This window comes from Botryllus schlosseri, chromosome 7, assembly GCF_051294905.1.
Source record: "Botryllus schlosseri isolate E-star chromosome 7, Bs_hap1, whole genome shotgun sequence".
NCBI lineage: Eukaryota > Metazoa > Chordata > Ascidiacea > Stolidobranchia > Styelidae > Botryllus > Botryllus schlosseri.
The window spans coordinates 2,912,029-2,930,398 of NC_137242.1; the positions used below are offsets into that span (position 1 = coordinate 2,912,029).

At 40.3% G+C, this 18,370-nt stretch overlaps 1 protein-coding gene across 3 annotated transcripts in view; it reads right to left on the minus strand.

The window, feature by feature from the left end:
* Positions 1-18,370, minus strand: part of LOC145443796 (uncharacterized) — a 67,845-nt gene that overhangs the window by 12,128 nt on the left and 37,347 nt on the right. For all 3 annotated transcript variants that reach the window (XM_080321754.1, XM_080321753.1, XM_080321752.1), the window contains 9 exons: positions 17,988-18,200; positions 16,835-16,990; positions 14,185-14,430; positions 12,590-12,766; positions 9,887-10,126; positions 8,219-8,417; positions 7,187-7,377; positions 5,148-5,250; positions 2,533-2,763 (listed from right to left, as the gene is read on the minus strand). In XM_080321754.1, coding sequence (XP_080177880.1) covers positions 2,533-2,763; positions 5,148-5,250; positions 7,187-7,377; positions 8,219-8,417; positions 9,887-10,126; positions 12,590-12,766; positions 14,185-14,430; positions 16,835-16,990; positions 17,988-18,200 — 1,756 coding nt within the window. The remainder of the gene's footprint in view (positions 1-2,532; positions 2,764-5,147; positions 5,251-7,186; positions 7,378-8,218; positions 8,418-9,886; positions 10,127-12,589; positions 12,767-14,184; positions 14,431-16,834; positions 16,991-17,987; positions 18,201-18,370) is intronic.

Genomic DNA, 18,370 nt, shown 5'->3' on the forward strand with positions numbered 1-18,370 from the left:
TTAACGTTTCTTCGAAACTCGTTCACCCCTGACCACATAAAACACTGATTCCGTAAAGTAAGCATAATCCAGGGGTGTTCAACCCTTTTGCTATTCACGGTCGTATATTGATTACATATACAGCATAAGGCCTCATTCCGACGGAGAATCGGTATAGCCCATCTGGACGTCATATACTCATGTTGACCTTTACTGAACGGCGGGCCTCTATGCAAAAATTTGAGTGGATTCACAAAACTGATCATAAAATCCGAATGCCGGGACTTGAACCATCGCCGAAAGTATCGCCGGAATCTGCGTTTCAATGCGCAACCAACTGAGCTAATTGGACGGCGCCTGCGTCGGGCGTCATAGTGTAATCATCCCGAGTGTTCTCGATTTCTCATCTGAGAAAAGAGAAAACTGGTATTCATTTGGCCGTGACGCCATTTCTAATTCTTATTATGTTATAGTGATCGCTTGACCGAATTCTCAGCTATATCATCTCTCGAAAGAGTCCTGAGTGACGTGTTTACCTATGTAGTTCTCTAGTAATGAACTCAGAAGTACATGCGATTTGAGCGTGCGTGTTGCGGTTTGCATAAGATGACTCACACTGCGTGTCGATTATACAACGCGGCAGCCACTTCACAGTATTCAGTATTATATACAGTATCACAGCTATTGTTTTTGTGATCAATGATAACTAATAAAGTATTGTTATCCATGGCATTAGACATCTAGCAAATCTGCCAATTCGAAAGACAATCATAATACAGGGTATAATGTCTCACATAGGTGACACGCGGGCGTCGTTTCTACGCAGTACAGTGATGTTTTCTTTCATATCAATATGAAAGGCAATACACATCACCACGTGCGAGTTATTGGCGTCAATATGATCGGCATATATCATTGGCGGGAACAGCTATAGTGTATGACATCCAGAACTTATGATATCGCTGTTCATGGCGCGTTATTATATACACTAGTCAGCTAAATTACGGGATAGTCTGAGGGCTCATTTGTACGGCCTCACTAGTCACGCTGGCAATTTTTTGCTACGCCAGTGTCCAATAGATTGATAGTAATGAATTCTTTTGAATTGCGGATATCTAGTATAATTTGCAAGTGCCTAAAAGTCTCATAAAAGCAAATATGTTGCCATGTCAGAAGGGCATTTGTGAAACTTCAATCATGCCTGCCGACATCGTTAGCCGCGTAATGTTTTGCCGTGTAGAACCTGCACTTTGAACAGTTTTTATCATCATAAAATATCTTATAAATGGCTGGGTAAATGTGTGTCGATAGAAGCCATCCACAGCACAGTACTGCAACATCATAAGACCATTATAACGCATTATATCTCCGATCAGGTGAAGCGTGTTCAGGAAGACTTTACATGTCTGGTCTTGTCGACACGCGCAAAATTCGTTTTTCTGTATTCAAACAGCATTTGAAAAGGTTATACGCTGCTCGTGTATATGATATATGGCTTGATGCACGTGTATTGATAAGAGTGATCATTACAAAAAGACTGTAACCGTCTATGACCGGTGCAACGCCATATATCGTATATCAAAGGAGGCGTGTTAGTGAACAATTAATTGCGTCCGTCTCACGACCGAGACAACCGTGTCGATCAGGTTAAATTGGCAGCTGGGAAACTTCGCACCGCGGAAAACCCTTGCGGTGTTCTATGCCATCACTGTTTTGCCTATAAAATTTTCTGATTGTTGAAGCAGAACGCCCCCGCAGGGTTACTATATATGCACCAAAATCGCGATTAAATGCTAGGAAAACTTTGCCCAAACGTGCCAGATAAAATTTCATTCGGGAGACGCACACGATTCCGACTTAGTATTTCTGTATGGGTGCATCATTTTCCTTTGCGGTCACCCTGAATTGCGCCAAGCTCGGTTAAAATTTTCAAGCTTGAATAAAATCCCACAAATATTTGGGAATCAATTCGGTAATTCTAATTGTATGGTAACAGCCACAGACACACTTTATGTGAAAATGGACTTATAATTATCGCTTTACCGCTGCTTATGATCTTATACGTCTGCAGTTTGGCCACCTCTGGCCTGCTGAAATAAGGATGAGCAAGGCTGCAACGTTATGGAAATGCTAACTAGTAATCAGAGCTAGCGGTTACCGGACCACAGTGGTTCTCAAATTAATACCATGACTCGGACTTGACTCAGTCGAGAACTAAAGCTCCGATCACTTTGTTTGCGGTCAATTTATTTGTGATAGAGAAATGTCGACTCGAGTCATCGAAGTTTCTTTGCTCTGATTCCAATCTATTTGTGAAATGTTTCAATGCTCTAATTTTAATTCTAATCTGATCTCAGGTTTTTCTGAAAATGAGTACAGGACTGCGCAGTGAGAAAGAGGCAGGTTTTGTGTACATCCTAATATAGTTCAGGAGTACCTGTGTAGCTGTAATTCTAATTGTGGTGTAATTTGTAAAAATCTATATAGGTATAATTATAATTCTGATCTAATTTGGAAAGGCTGAATATTTTCTAGTTCAAGTCTGTTCCCAACCTCCTCCGATAGCGGGCAAAGCTATGCTCTTCATCCCCATTCCGTCAGCCTGTCTCAATATTTTCAGCAATAGGTCCTCCATGGATTCATTCGTTTTTGGTATCGCCACATGAATGATCTTTTGACATTTCAAGTTGCCTGCGTCGCTGTAACGGATATCGGCGTCTACGGTGCTCAATATGTTTCGAATATCTTCCCCAGCTCCGCTGAATACGGCACGAGACAATGGACCTGTCGAAAAAGTTCATTTTATCGCATAGAAAACTACCGAGGGTGTCAGTAACAAAGTACTTCTACCAGGGTTGCAATGAATTGAGTCACGACTCGAGGGAGTCATATGACTCGAGACATTCAGTATGACTCGATTCAAATCTTGTTTATGAGTACCGATACTTGCAAAATAGGCCCAGAAACTGTATTGCATCTGCATGAATTAACACTGTTCAGAGCGAGAAAAATGAGTAGGCCTCAAAATCGCGGAAAATTGCACTTTATTTTAACAAAAGTTGCAGTAAAAAGTTGCATTTATAATTTTTTCAATTATCACGGTATGAGATACGGTACTCGAAAGGTTCCGTTGTATAACTTGACAGTTTAAAATTTGCAGGGTGTATGTCTTTTCCGTTTCTTTCGTCGCTTTTCACGCAATCACGATCATGCATACACGTTTATGTTATTTAGGTGTGAATCCTACCCGACAGCAGTTTGATGTCAGTTCCTGCAGAGCTGTCAAATTTGCTACTTTCCCATTACACGGAGGGTCTGGCGAGACAGCCAAAAATTACATTTTGTTCGGTACATAGAGAGGACATAACGAAACAATTTGCCCAAAATGCCCAACAGCTTAGCGACAACCCAGCCCTTCCTCCCCCTTAAACAATCCAAACGCGACACCCCAAAATTGACCGAAGGTCAGTGTTGACGACGATTACCAGTGAACTCGGCACTTGTTGAATTCGGCCCTTGGTGAACTCGGCCCTCGGGAAATTTTGTATTAAAAATGCATTAAATATGAATTATGATTCTCGCATAAGGAAGAATCACATGCCGTGGTAGATCTCGTAGCGGTATCGGTCACCATGATTGGTTACTGGAATGTTTGCTGGTGAACTCGGCACTAATCTTGGGATACCCTAACCCCTACCCTAATATCTCCCTCCCACAACCCTAATCTTGGGATACCCTACCCCAACTTTGACCCTAACTCACCTTCAATCTCCCTTTCAGCCAACCTTAATATCCCCCTCCCCAACCCTAACCTTGGGATGCCCTAACTGCCCCCCCCCCCAACCCTAATATCCCCTCTCCGCGACCCTAATACCCCCAACCCTACCCTAATATCCATCTCTCCATAGGCACAAAAAAATATATATTTTGACGTTTATAAATTTTTGTTAGTGTTTATGGGAAACATTTATTGGTGATCATGGTGAACACTTTTCGATCTCTACTTGCCATCCAAGAAGTGCCCTATCTTCCTCCACCATTCTCAAGAACCCTTCTTGTGACATAATAGCCTGTGGGCCACAAGCGATGTGCTGCCACATGCTGCACTCATCGCATTTCAAGGCAGCTTGATCCTCTAAAACTTCGTTATTACATAAAACACAGACATCCATCTTCTCAAAAGTCGTACGTCGGTCCCTCGCCAAGCCAACACTGAGCCGGCCACGCGTGGTCGTGGTTGATATGTAAACGTCGGGTTATCTCCCCCGCTTGCGCAATCCGTTATCTAATCACGCCGTGACTGCGTGATCTACGCATGCCCTGACCTCCTTACAAGATTGACGAATCACTTGATAATACTATTATTAGTTTAATAATTCATATTCATAGATGTCAATACACTTTATTACAAAATTTCCTGAGGGCCGAATTCACCGAGGGCCGAGTTCACCAATGGCCGAGTTCACCAAGGGCCGAGTTTGTGCGGCCGAATTCACCAAGTGCCTGAGTTCATCGGCAACCTTGACGACTTCACCAAAATCAATAGCCAGAAAAAGGTGACTCAGTGAAAATGAAATTGTCGGTGGTCTCGGCGTCTGTAAAATGGGAAACTACCACAAATTTAGATAACCAAATTATTAAAGTGATCTATTTACATATTCTTCGGGCACGGTCGTGCTTGGCTGGGGTAGTCATATGTCTTGGTCGAGTCATGCACAATGACTCGACTCCAAGCAAGACGAGTCAATACACAATATGACTTGAATAGGAATAGGATGCTGTTTATTTTTGTCCTTGATGATTTTGCGGCATATACTCCAACTCATGATATGACGTAAAAATTACACACAATCTGCGCATAACTGCATATGCATACCATAAGTGTGCATGGTGTGCATATGCCGCTGGACAAGGAAGGTGCAGAAATAATCTCGTGACGCTTCATGCACCATCCCTCCATGCTATCCCAGTATTGCCGAGCGCAAAGCGGGAAAACATGGATACCAGGGTTACTAATCAGGTCTTTGGTCTGACCTGGCCGGGGATCGAACCCACGACCTAACGATCAAGAAGCCGGATGCTCCACCATTACGCTATCTTGAGTCAAGTCGAGTCATAACACCTCCAATTCCATGGGTCTGTGAATGACAATGGCAAAAGACACCCACCATCAAACGAAAAACTTTTGTTGGTGGTATTCACGATCACATCCACATCTTCTTTTGTGATATCGCCTTCCTTGATTTCGTATGTGACGCTTCCGATGGATTTCTGAATAAGACACGCCTGGATTTGTAGCGCTCACAAATTACAAACCCATCGGGCGCCTAATCTCCACCCATGTTGAGGAGGACGTGAAACCAAGTGAGTTGTGTCAACACAATTATGATATATAGCCTACACAATTATTATTTGACAGATCAGATTATTTGAGTAAGAAAATAGTGATGCTTCAAGAGACACATTCAAGAGCTGGTTTTATGTTATATGTTTTTAAGCGACAGCTGAGCGAAAATAATAAAGTGGTCTCGAGCGACACAGCGACACAGCGTCACAATATATTTGAACCAATCGAGTCTAACCCCTGACGTAGTGTAACCCCTCATTCTGAGTCCAACATGGGCATCTATCAATAAAATACACTATATTAGTGACTCAAATGACCATAATTGACATTGTTACTCTTTTACACTTATGGATTAATATGATTATATTCATTATGTCATTGTGATATTATGACCATATATTCATATGATTATATTCTATTATTAGCATTATTATATACCTACTTCAACAGTAGTTTTATAATATAGTCCTGAATTTCTTCATATTCTTGTACTGAAGTCATGTATGTGATTTGGTATATCCAGCATAGAAGTCTATTTGTAGACTGCGTAGCTATGGGTTCTCCTTTGGGACCTATTTCGGCTAACATTTTCATAGGATATTATGAGGGCGAGCTTCTCTCCCAGCGTGTGTCCGTCAAACCATTGTTGTACCAGAAGATACTTCTGTCACATTCAGGAATGAGTTGGACTGTGAACAATTTCTCATTCACTTAACCTCGCTTCACCTGATTCTGGGAATCACAATTTAAAAAGAAAATAACTCATTGTCATTTCTGGACATTTTAGTCGAAAAGCATGATAACGATAAATTTGAAACATACATCTTCAGGAAACTGACATTCACTGGCCAATACTTTCGTTGGAATTCATTTAGTCCAAGACGCAGAAAAATCAATCTCATAGGCAGCCTCGTGCGTAGAGCGTTGATGATATGTTCGGGTAATAAACTGAACTTAAAACTTGACAACATCCACAAAATCTTACTTGAGAACGGTTACCCTAGTCACGTTATCAACTGCAGCATAGAGAGGAAAGTAACGCAATTTAACGCAGAAAAGTCAACAGAGCCTACCGAACGAACAACCAGATATGTATACATCCATCTACCTGGGATTGGTCCTATTTCCCCCCGCTTTGAAAAGCAATTGATTTCAGCGCTCAATAAGTGTTACACAGTGACGACCAATGTGATTTTCACGACTACGCAGCGGCTTCCTGCCCTTCAACAGAGCCATGTAGTTTACTAATTTAAGTGTCACTGTGATTGTGGCTACGTGGGAAGAATGTCAAAGCGCTTGCAGGAAAGCATAAATCAGCATGTCCCTAGATTCATTAGAACACGCGCATCACGCTCACCCTTGACACATTCGCTCAAGATTGATGAGGAACAATCAAAGGCCACAAATTCTCCAATTGGCAAACACTTGTTGGATAATCCCGGCCGTGCGGAAATATTATCGAGACAACAGATTTCGCGTATTCGGAAAGGGTTATTTACACTTTCATTTGTGTGCCTTGGAGTGAACTTTTATCAAAATACACCAGCGAAGGCGGTGTCAACAAAAAGAGTTCGTGTATCATCTAAAAATAGTACATTGGACGCTCTCGTATTTGACATTTCATGCCGGTGACGTCATATTTTGTGGTACGATTGTTGATATATGATGTTCTTTTGTATTATCTACTAGTTGCTGACGATTACTCAGGCAAAAATATTCGGGTTCATTTCAATATGAATCTACTATTCAATTGTATCTGATACATCTAGTACAAAAGTAACACATGTTGCATGGCATATCCAACACAAAAATCTCGTATGTGACGTGGTCTGACCGACACATATCGTTGTCGACACACACCTTGGGTAGCTGAACATATATCTCCTCCCCGAATTTCGTATCTGGCAGCCGATCGATTTGCACGACACAATTGCAATTGATTTCGATCTCTTCTATGAGATAGCTGGTCGAAGACTCTTTCAAGAACTTATAGACACCGTACTTTTTCATCGATAACTCCTGCACGGATATGGACTCGATGAGAGTTTTCACTGTAAAAGAAAGCAGCTCATCACATCGCAGACAATTCGAATAAACTTGAAGTAGAGAAGTACATTCACATCATTCCAAAATTCTCTCTTTTCAGCTTGAAAAATAGGAGTAATTTAAGTATCTGCCAGATTATCTACTGACTGACCGCAAGAGGTGGTCAGTAACGAAATACCTCTACTTTTTAGGAGTATTGAAACAGGTTTTTCATAAATCCCACTATTTACTCGAGTGGTTATGCTTTTGCCTAGCTCCACTCCTATTGGATAGTTTGCTGAGAAAAACTAATAACTTTTTGCAGGGTTGTAATGATAATGAGTTATTGGTGACTCGACTTGACTCGGGTTCCTTTTGTCACATGCGTAAAATGACTCAACTCAAGTAAATTTGTGTGTTGACTCGACTTGTACTTGAGTAATTGTGCATGACTCGTACCAAGCCACATGACTCGAGACTAAGGGCGGTCAAGACAGACATTTATTTTAAATAATCATTTGATTTGAAATTTGACGCAATTCCAACCTGTAGAAGCGAAGGATATTTTTGCGAATCCGATATTTTTATCTGCAATAACTTTGCTTCCAATGAGCAAAAATTGGTAAACATTGTTCGGGTTGACAGTAGCATTAAAAATTCTTGGCCTTCAATTTTTGGAAAATATTCATAAATTTTCAAACTGCTGCGTGTTCGCATGCACCAGTTGGAATCGAGTCAAATTCAGTGTGAAGCATTGTTTTTTTAGCACCCTCACAATTTAATCAGTGAATTACCAAAATCCGAGAAAAAAAACAACTTATTTTTGCACAAGCCTAATGTCTGTCTTTCAGTGTCAAGGGAATTTACCTTCGTCGACCTTCCCTTCTTTTCCTGATATCTCAATTCCAGCGTCGTTCTTTTGATATTTTACGTCTCTCAGAATTTTCCTTTGCTTGTTCGCTTCCAACCATTTGAAGGCGGAATCAGTAGCTTGGACGGTCAACGTTGTGTCCTTATCGACATCGACTGAAAGCGATTCATGCTCCAAGCTCATGCGAGCGCTTTCCTGTTGACAAAAAAGCTTACAGCTTGTCGCAAGACTGTAGGCTTTTACTTAAGTGAAACCTCAGTATACATTGTGAATGGTGACTGAAGAATTCAGTCCGTGACAGCAGCATTTTAGATAAAATGTAATTGGAAACTAATGATCAGGAGAGCAATGATTAACTGATATATTCTCACCTGATTAAGACAGGGCCATAAGATACACCAGAGAACTTACACCAACGAACAGGTTTAGGATTCTAATCGGAAAGGAAATCGAAAAGTACTCGGAAACATGACTCAAGACTGGTGGAGTGGTGATTCAATTTCGTTGATCAGGCTTGGATTAGGATCCCGCCTCAAAAACATGATCGGTGTATCTCTAATAACTGGGGCTGGAATGAATCGAGTATTAGGCTTCAAATCAAGACGAATACCAGAGTATCACTCCTCCTGCTGTCATACCAGTATGAGTGATGTGAAAAGTTTAAATAAGTATCTTTTTATGCGACCACACTGAATATAATGCCAGTTCCACTTTGTAGATCATTTGCGTTTTTTCGACCAGACCTGTATCCTTGCACATTCTGATAATACTGTGGGTTGAACACAACTTCACAGTTACCGTAAGTCATTTCCACGAACGTATATGCACTACGCATTCTGCGATAACAACCAATCGAGGTTCGGAAAAAGAATTCAAACAATAGTTTGAGTATAAAATTTAAACGGTCAGTGGAAAGGAACGTATAATTTTGATACTTGAAGATCCTCTCCCACTACTAGACTCTAATCCAGTGGTTCAGAACCTCGTCTCCAGATATTGTATCCTGCAGCGCACTGCGTGTCGATACCGAAAAGGCACTGTACTGTACAAGTTTTGAGAGTGATGCCCTTTGTACATTGAAGATGTTTTGAAGCTTTTTGGCCAAAATGATTAACTAAATATACTTTGGAATGCTACAAAATTAAATCGTCAGAATATTTCTTCATCGTATCATAAAGGATGATACTGCTGAGTGTTTTTACCCCCATTCGTGTTAAAGTTAAGAGCTTGGTGCAGTAATACATTTAATGTGAGGAAATCTATACCACATTCTTAGTTGATTTCGTAGTCACACAAAGCAAAATCCAATACAATAACTTCCCCGTGTTGCGAATCGCAGAGGAGAATTCGCGATCTGTATATCGATCTCCAACCAAATGCTATGCGCCCGTAGGCCTTACCCGATGGTTTGATCCCGAAAAAAGCACATACAATTATACAGTGAATTATAGTCGAGTGGTCTAATAGTGAAGTCCCAACCGGAAATTCGACCACTTAACCATTGTTCTTTTTTTACTAGAAATAGGAGGGCGCAAGACCCAGGCTATTTTCGAAAGGGGGCGCTGGAGAAAAAAAAGTGAAGAACCACTGTTCTAATCGATAGAATTACTACTAATAACTAGTCCGATTACTAGCGATTTCACAACCCAAGCAGAATACCGCACCTCTTCGATCATCTCTTGTAACGACTTCTCCGTAGCAGCTACAAGAGACTTGATGCCAACGATGACCAGACTGCTGTCATTTTCAACCCAACGCACAGCGACGTTACTGCCCGACTTGACCAGCATCATGCAGAAACCTCTCATCCCTTCGTCGGCATTGATTTTCAAGACTTTGTAGCGGAGAAAATACTGCTCTATTTTAACCCTGCAGTCCTCTTCCCACTCATTGGTGGACTCGGTCTGAAGAGAAGATAGTCTGTAACCTTAAGATGATAATCGGTCTGCATGTATTATTTCAGAGTCGATCTTCTGCGATTAATGTTAGCACTTTTTTCAGCATCATACCAAACACGGTACTGAATGCAAGTTACATTATCTGCTGACCATCTGCACTTCCACTACTTATCAAATGTTTTTAGACTACTTGCACTTCTGCGTAGTCAGTTTTTAGGCAAAAACATTTACCTTTCACGACTTGGATTCTGAATAGTATGAAGCAGTTTTGGCACGAGACTACAACGACCCAGTCCCATGACTGTATGTATAAATTTTTTAAGTTTTCCCCTGTGTGTGGAGTCATTAGTAAGACAAGTTCTTGTAGCACTTGAATCATGGCAAAGTTGTACTTGATTTCAGCAAAAGTTGCAGTAAAAAAGCTGCATTTACAATTTTTTTAGATATATTAGGGTATGAGATACTCAAAAAGTTGAAGATTTGCACGGTATCTGCCTGTTTCGTTTCTTTCTTCACTATTCAATCGATCATGAATACATCTGTATGTTCTTTAGGTTTGAAAACTACATGACAGAATTTCATTGTCCGCTCCTGCAGAGCTGTCAAATTTGGTACTTTGCCATTTCATGGACGGCCTGTATAACCATATAACAAGTCAAGTACAACACCAAAACCCCCTAGGTCTGCAAACTTGAGCCGAGGCATTGCAGCAAACCTAGTTTTGGCGACTTTAACAAAATCAATAGCCTGAAAAGGTGACCCAGTGAAAATGTAATGATCAGCAGTCTCCCTTGGGCGTCTCTCAAAGGGGAAAGGACCTAAAATTTAAACGATAGTGAATCAATGATGCGATCTATTTAAATACAGTTCAGGCACTGTCGTGCTTGGCTGTGGTTTTAGGTATATAACTTTAATATGCAGCTGATCCATCATATAGCTCTTTGTTGAGCAAATCAAAGACAGAACCCGACTAGAAATACTTTTATAGCATGTTCTTCAAATCACGCCTTTACATTTAGCGCAATACTTGATAAAAGCTGCAGTAAAAAGTTGATGCAAGTAGTTGCAGTATAAAACTTCTTCAAACAGCTTAAAACGCCATACTGCATGCATTCTGAGCATTTAGGAAGGTCCCGGAAGCAGTAAATAAAAGTTGCAAAAACTTGCCCTAAACCATTAGTCTAGGGCAGCGGTTCTCAACCTTTGTATTTCAATTACTTACGTAGCCTAAGGCCGCATTCTAGGGCATAGTAGTAATTAGCTAACTGGACACAAAATACCTACTTTAAACTGTCCATATTCATTCCCGGTGAACTCCGGACTATTCTACTTTTCACAACGACCTATTGTACGCACCGAAATCCTGAGTGGCAATGTCATGAATAGTTGCTGGGACAGCATATTGTCGTGCAGGCGCAGAGCGTGAAAAATTTTCAGATTCACGAATGAATTCCGTAATTAATAGTAGTAGTATCACATATTACTATCAAATATTTATCCTTTCCCTGCCCATGTGATCAGATTCATGATGGAGGGAGTGAATGCGTTCGAAAATTCAGGGCAAGTTATAAACGCTAATGCATCTTCGACTGGGCCAATTGTTATTAGTCACTTTGTTGAATGCTGTTATTTTTGTTTGGAAATAACAGAAAACATTGACAACAGGACACAAATTTCTTTCAAGGTAGGTTGCCCTGAGACTATATTCCTAATGCTGGTAGTGACTACAGAGAGCACGGCGTCGTTCAGTCCAGCCATGCTAACTGTGATCAGTTTTGGAATTGAATTAAATTGTGTTAATTTAGGGTAGCCTAATTGAGGGCAAAACCGGGCAACCGATATTGCATCCAAGTCTGTCTTAGGCAGTGCAGTTCGCCAGCTATTACCAGCAGCTACCCAGCACACCGAGCTTTTGGCTACTGCCAAAGCTATGAAGTAAGAAGGACTTACATGTGGGAATTGCTCTATATCTTCAAAGATTATAAAAATTTGCTCAAATGAAAATGAAATCAGCCTATACTTAGCTGGAGTTTGAATTTGGCCCCAGGTTGAGGACCACACGGTCTAGGAAGTCATTAGTCATTTTGCGTTGGTGGAGAAGATGAATCTTACCATTTCAAAAATTAGCCACTTACGATTAACCTCTGAAAGTATCCGAATCCTCGGACTTTCATTGAAGTACATTTGATATGTCTCCGAAATCAGTTAAGTTAGGGTTAGATTGTGTATTTATATTTGTATTTTGGTTTCATTTTACCTTGTAAGGCATTTTAATATCTTGTTGAAGTTCCAAGAGACCGAAGAAGGTTATGTTTTGACTTTCATTACCTGAAAACCTGTGAGGTCTTGCATGAAGTGAATTGCCTGGCAACGCAATACCGATGTTAACTACTTTAACCATTTCTGTCCAGTTGATTGTGAACTTTGGCATAGCATAAAATGCATAACTTAAACATAGCAAAACCCAACCTCCAGTATATCTCCATACATCGTGAAAGTATCTCTGGTGTCATCGTCCAAAACAGGGGAGCCGAGCGGCCCCATGTGCTTGACCAGATTTTCAAGCTGTTCGGTATTTTCCCCGATGAAAGCCGCGATTTCCGGGATATCACACTGATAACGCATCGTCACGCTTTTCTTTTTGTGCTGCCACGAATACGCAGGTTACAGAGACAATCGTCAACCGTGAATCTAATTAAACGAGTGTCTTTATTTTGTACAAAGATACCTTGTCATCATAATGAATATAAAAGAACTGGAGAGCGCATTGAATCAGCCCCTCCCCAATTCTAGATATGAAAAGTAGAGATTAGGAGTTTTCTAATACAATTTTAGATTTGCCAAATCTAAATGCATAAAAGTCTAGTCTTGATTGAGTATTGATTCTAGTTTGAAGAAGCATGCTTTTGAACACGGATATGAATTCTCGAATCCCCATTCGGATTCAAATATTCAGATGATGGTCTCGGCCTCGGGGTTGTAATCAAGTCACAAGGCTCCGAGTCACAAGTCGACCTCACTTTTATAGTTTTGACACGAGTCGAGTCGAGTCATTTTCAATTCACCACCAAGTCAAGTCCGAGTCCAAGTCATCAAGCAGGGGGTCAAGTCCGAGTCATGGTATTACGACTCGGGTCAGAGTCCAACCATTGTATTGACGGCTCAGTTTCCAGTTAAAGTCTTGTTAAACCCACTTTTTATAACTCTGTTTGGTGATATCGAATGATTCGCATTGATATTATACTAATTTTACTAACTTTAAGCAGTTTTAACAGTTTCTGGTCGCATTTTCAAGCACCAGTACCAATAGACGAAACCCAATAGTGTTGTTACTTTACTATTCTTCGAAATTACAATGGAATGTCGATCTTGCCCGTCTGAGTCTTGAGTCATATGACTTGGTTCGAGTCATGTGCAATGACTCGAGTCAAATCGAGTCGCCAGAAAATCCTGACTCGAGTAATTACAAACCTGCTCGGTCTTGGACTAGTTTGGTTTCAAAAATCCAAATCAGGATTTATAATGAAAGAAATGGAAAAAATTCATTATGATGATTCAGTTTCGATAACATCCTTATTTTCAATACCGGTAGTTTTCATGTTTCATTGATCCTAGTTCAATAATTTCCTTGCACAAATAAAGACACCCCTTTAGACCCGAGACCCGCGCTAATCGGCAATCGGCTCCCACGTGCTGTGCAAACGCCACAACAACATTTCTTTCTTTCCAGCAAACTTGGACAACTAAATAATTTTAATTGGACTAATCAGAACGATATACCGCTAATGTAATTCTAATCTATTTCTATGCTCTTAGAATTATAATTAAAATCTTAATTACGGTTTTCCTGAAAATGCTACAGGATAACTGTATAGTGCAGAACTTTCTTTTTGTCGTATTTCTTTCTAATTCGCATTTTAATTCAATTTCAAAGTTTTTGCAAATTCAGAAATTATAATTCTAACCCAACTTGAATAAGCTGGAAATATTCTTTGTCATGACAAAGTCACATTAAATGTCAGAACCATTTTCGGAATATTATCAAACCGATAGAATTCGCTCACCGTCAAATCATAGAGCACCGCAGCTAGCCGCTTGGCTTCCTTACGAACAAAATCCTTCCATCCGCACACAATTAGACAGCCGTCCTCCTGAGACCATTCCACAGACACCTCGTCACTGTGACGACACTCCTTACGCATATGGCCGTGGTTCAGCAGCGGCACGTCGAGCTTGGTACAATCAAGTTTTTGCAAGATTTCTTTGATAGCCTTATTGCAATCGGCTTCCCAGTCTTCCACGGAGTCCACCTGGCAAACCACATATGGTGAGCGATCATGCATGATATTTAAAGAGAATTTTGAAGAGAAAGTGAAGTTACAATTCAATGAAATTGTTTTCAACCTGTGGAATGGTACATACTACTGCAGATAAAAAATTGAGCTTTTTTACTTTTCTGAAGTGGAGTAATTCAAACAAACTTGATATGACATTGAGAACAGTGGATGCCTGACTCCTATCATTGCGAGACATTTATAAAAACTTGTTGAACATACGACACAGCGCTAATAGTAGCTTTTACAATAATTTTGTCCCACACCATATCAAGTGTATTGCAGTATTCACCTCACTGGCGACGCATAGTTCGTAATTGTCGGGTGGTCCGCGATCTCATCTAATCTAGAACTCTATTAGGACTATGCTTCAACAATTAGATGCTTAATCTCACACATTCACCGATACACGGCCACACAACTTTGTTCAACAATTTGACGGTTTAATATGAACAAAGAACAAAGAAATAGCAGCAGGTTATCTGAAGAACACTGCATTCAAACGGCAATCTACAATCTACGCGAATATTTTTTGCTAAATTCCTCCAACACAGCCTGGCCAGGCTTGCGCGCGGCCAATTGGTGACAAGCGTGTTGCCAATTAGCGAGATTTGGCTGTGCACTGCAAAAACTAACGAGACTCGATCTCGCTGAGATAATTGCGAAATTAAGTCCTTGATTACCGTGCCGGCTATCGTTGCTAGCCTGATTTACCACGTCTCCAACAAGCCTAGTTCCGCCGTTTGAAGAAGCGCATCTGCAATAGGCCCGTTACGAATTATACCATCGATGGCATGCACAATTGCATCTGCTTTACCTGGCCCGCACCATATCATCGTTAGTCTACACAACAATCGCATCTGCAATATGCCTGATACGAAAGATTTTGTCACAAGCCTAACGATCGCGTCTCGGGCCTAGCATGCTTTGGCTCCTATCTCTCGATGGATTGTATGCGGATTAGCGATTGTGATTAAAGAGTGACATCGCTTAACTGAATGACATCGAATGTCCGCAATCGAACGCAAACATTTGCATGAGTACATACCAAATTGATTTTCCCTAATATTCGAACACAACCATCGGAAGATGTTTGTCAATGCTTGAGTTACGAAAGATGAAAAAGGTTTGAAATTGAACCACCTGAAATCGGTGCCATTATAGAAAAGATTCCATACCAACTCGGACATTTTGACTTGTGCAAATCGTCACCGAGGCTACGTAATGTGCGTTGATATGCACGTAATACGAGTTGAGAAAGCTTGCATATTTAATTGTTCGCGATAGATTAGGGACTCGCTAATTGACAGCACTTCCGGACGCGTTAGCAAGCTTATCATACGCGTAAGTTCGTCTACGCGAGGCAAGCTTATCATACGCGTAAGTTCGTCTACGCGAGGCGATTGTATAATCGTCATTTACGCATTACTTAACCCTAATGAATCAATGCCATAAAAATCAAAACCCCGCCCTTTTTATTTCAATCCCTCCCTTATTCTTTGGCTCGCTACGCGCCTGAGGAGGTACAGAACTTCAATATACTATTGGATAGTATATTGATATTGAAATGAAACTGAATATTTTCAGCTGACACCCGTCAGCATACAATTGGATTTTGAATTTAATCTCTTTGAATCCATTTTGTGTGCAAATAACTTTTGCCAACCGGCACCAGAGAAGTATTTGAGTTATAATAAATGTATTTTTGGATGTTGTGATGAAAGCGATCCCACAATAGATAAATTGAATAGTATATTCATATTGAAATGAAGCCGAATATTTTCGGACAACGCTCGTCAGGGGTAATCGTCAGCAACTAGCAGAGAATTGGAACGAACATCGTATATCAACAATCGTATCACAAAATATGACATCACCATGGTCACAAAATATGACGTCACAGTGTTCACAGGGTAATCGTCAACAGCCAGTAGAAAATTGAAAAAAACATTGTATTTCAACAATCGTATTACAAAATATGACATCGCCGTCATCAAGAAATACACCAGCCAAGGCTTCGTCAACAAAAGGAGTTTGTGTATAGATCTGCCATCTAAAAGTAGTACATTGAATGCTCTCTTATTCGAAATGTCCTGCTGGTGACGTCATATTCCAGATATTTAGAGTATGGAGAGAATCATACTTCTCAGAAACGTTACACCCATCTTCACATTGAGGGATTTCTGCATAAACCAAATAAAACGGAACTGTTTTCGATTGTCAATTCAAAACTCAACCAAAATCGATAACAAGATTTAACAGCACGAAAATCAGAGGATATGTGTCAGCGTATAATTAGACATGGAAATATTCCAAATCCGGAATCTGTTTCGACCACACTAATAATACAGTTGCATGAATTGAGTAACTGCGAGCATACCTCAAGGATCTCGGACTGAAAAGCAACGTGCTCGCTGTGTAACGTTACGTGTCCGCTGCCAGATAAGCCCTCGTCTTCGATATTGAGATTTCTCCTCATGAACGAAATAAGATACTTGTCGCAAGCAATCTGGACAGCCACAGATTGCTTTCGGTTCTGGAACGAAAGTGAGAGCAAAGATTGAAATTAAATGTAAACCGCAAACTTTCCAGACTATACCAAGAAGATATACAAGCCAGTATTGCTGTCGGTTGATAGTTCAGTAGAGTATCTCACCTCACAATCTACCATGATTGCTACGGATACAGACAGACATAAGTTTATTTCCATAAATGCGGGATGATAATAACAACACATTGGTATATATGCTATAAATAAAACCATATGCAGTTCCGTTTAGTTGTAATTTTATCCTATACGAAAACATCAGAAGATTGCGATACAATGAAAAGATAGGAAGGTGTCGAAACGGCTGTGAGTAGCATTTGAAATCAGACAATATATATGTTATGCCATATATGTTGTAATCACTAATCAGTACAATATAATAACAACAACATATCTGTATGTAATACATATAATCGTACATATTGATATGTATATACATAGCTTATAGGTAAGTAGTAAGGTGCTGTAGGAGGCATAGATATAGGAGGTACCTCTTATTTCATTGTTTATATATATTCGGATATTATTTGTATGGGAGCTTCCCTGGTCACCTACATCTTCGCATTTTTGATCCAAGCTTTTAATCATCATAAAATCGGAATGTGGATTTCGATATTTTTCAGAGTCAGTTGGACTTGGATCTCGAAGCAGATTACAGTCTGTTATCTAGCCTGTGTGTGGCTTCGCAAATAAAAATCAGAGGGGGTCAAAGTAGCCAGCGTTGGAGATGTAGAAGTAGCTACTTCCATACCAAGTACAAAATGAACACACGAAACGTATTCTTTATAAAAGTTGATTTGGTTGGGGTGTCACATTTTTGAAAATACGTTCAGTTACTGTGACACAGGTTGTTTCCCCTTGTTGTTACACAAAAATTTTACCCTTAGAAGTGATACAAACATCCCAAAATTGGCTTCTAGTTTACTAAAGTAGTTTTTCTGGGAAAGCGTGAAGCAGAAATGGAAGTATCATCAAACATACATACCTTGATGATTTCGAATTCGGCTAGTTTTTCAGACACTCTTTCTTTCACACCGCACACCAAGCATGCATTGCCCTGCCATTTAACCGTCAATTCGCCATCGTCGATATCGGTTTGATCGACTGTAGTCTTGGGATGAAACTGCACCACGCGGGAGTCGAAGTTATTGAAAAACCTTTGCAACTTGGCGTCGACGGTACTATGCCAGAATTCGATCTGCAAAGCAGTTCAAATCAAGTTTACAATATCAGAATTTAATTTTATTTTTGTTCTGTTGTCAGACTTGTACAATGTAGGTACAAGCTACCAATCTGGTCGGATAACGATCAACTAATCACTGGCTTTCTGAGTTCTAGTTCTAGTTGCGCATTTAGAAATATTAGATG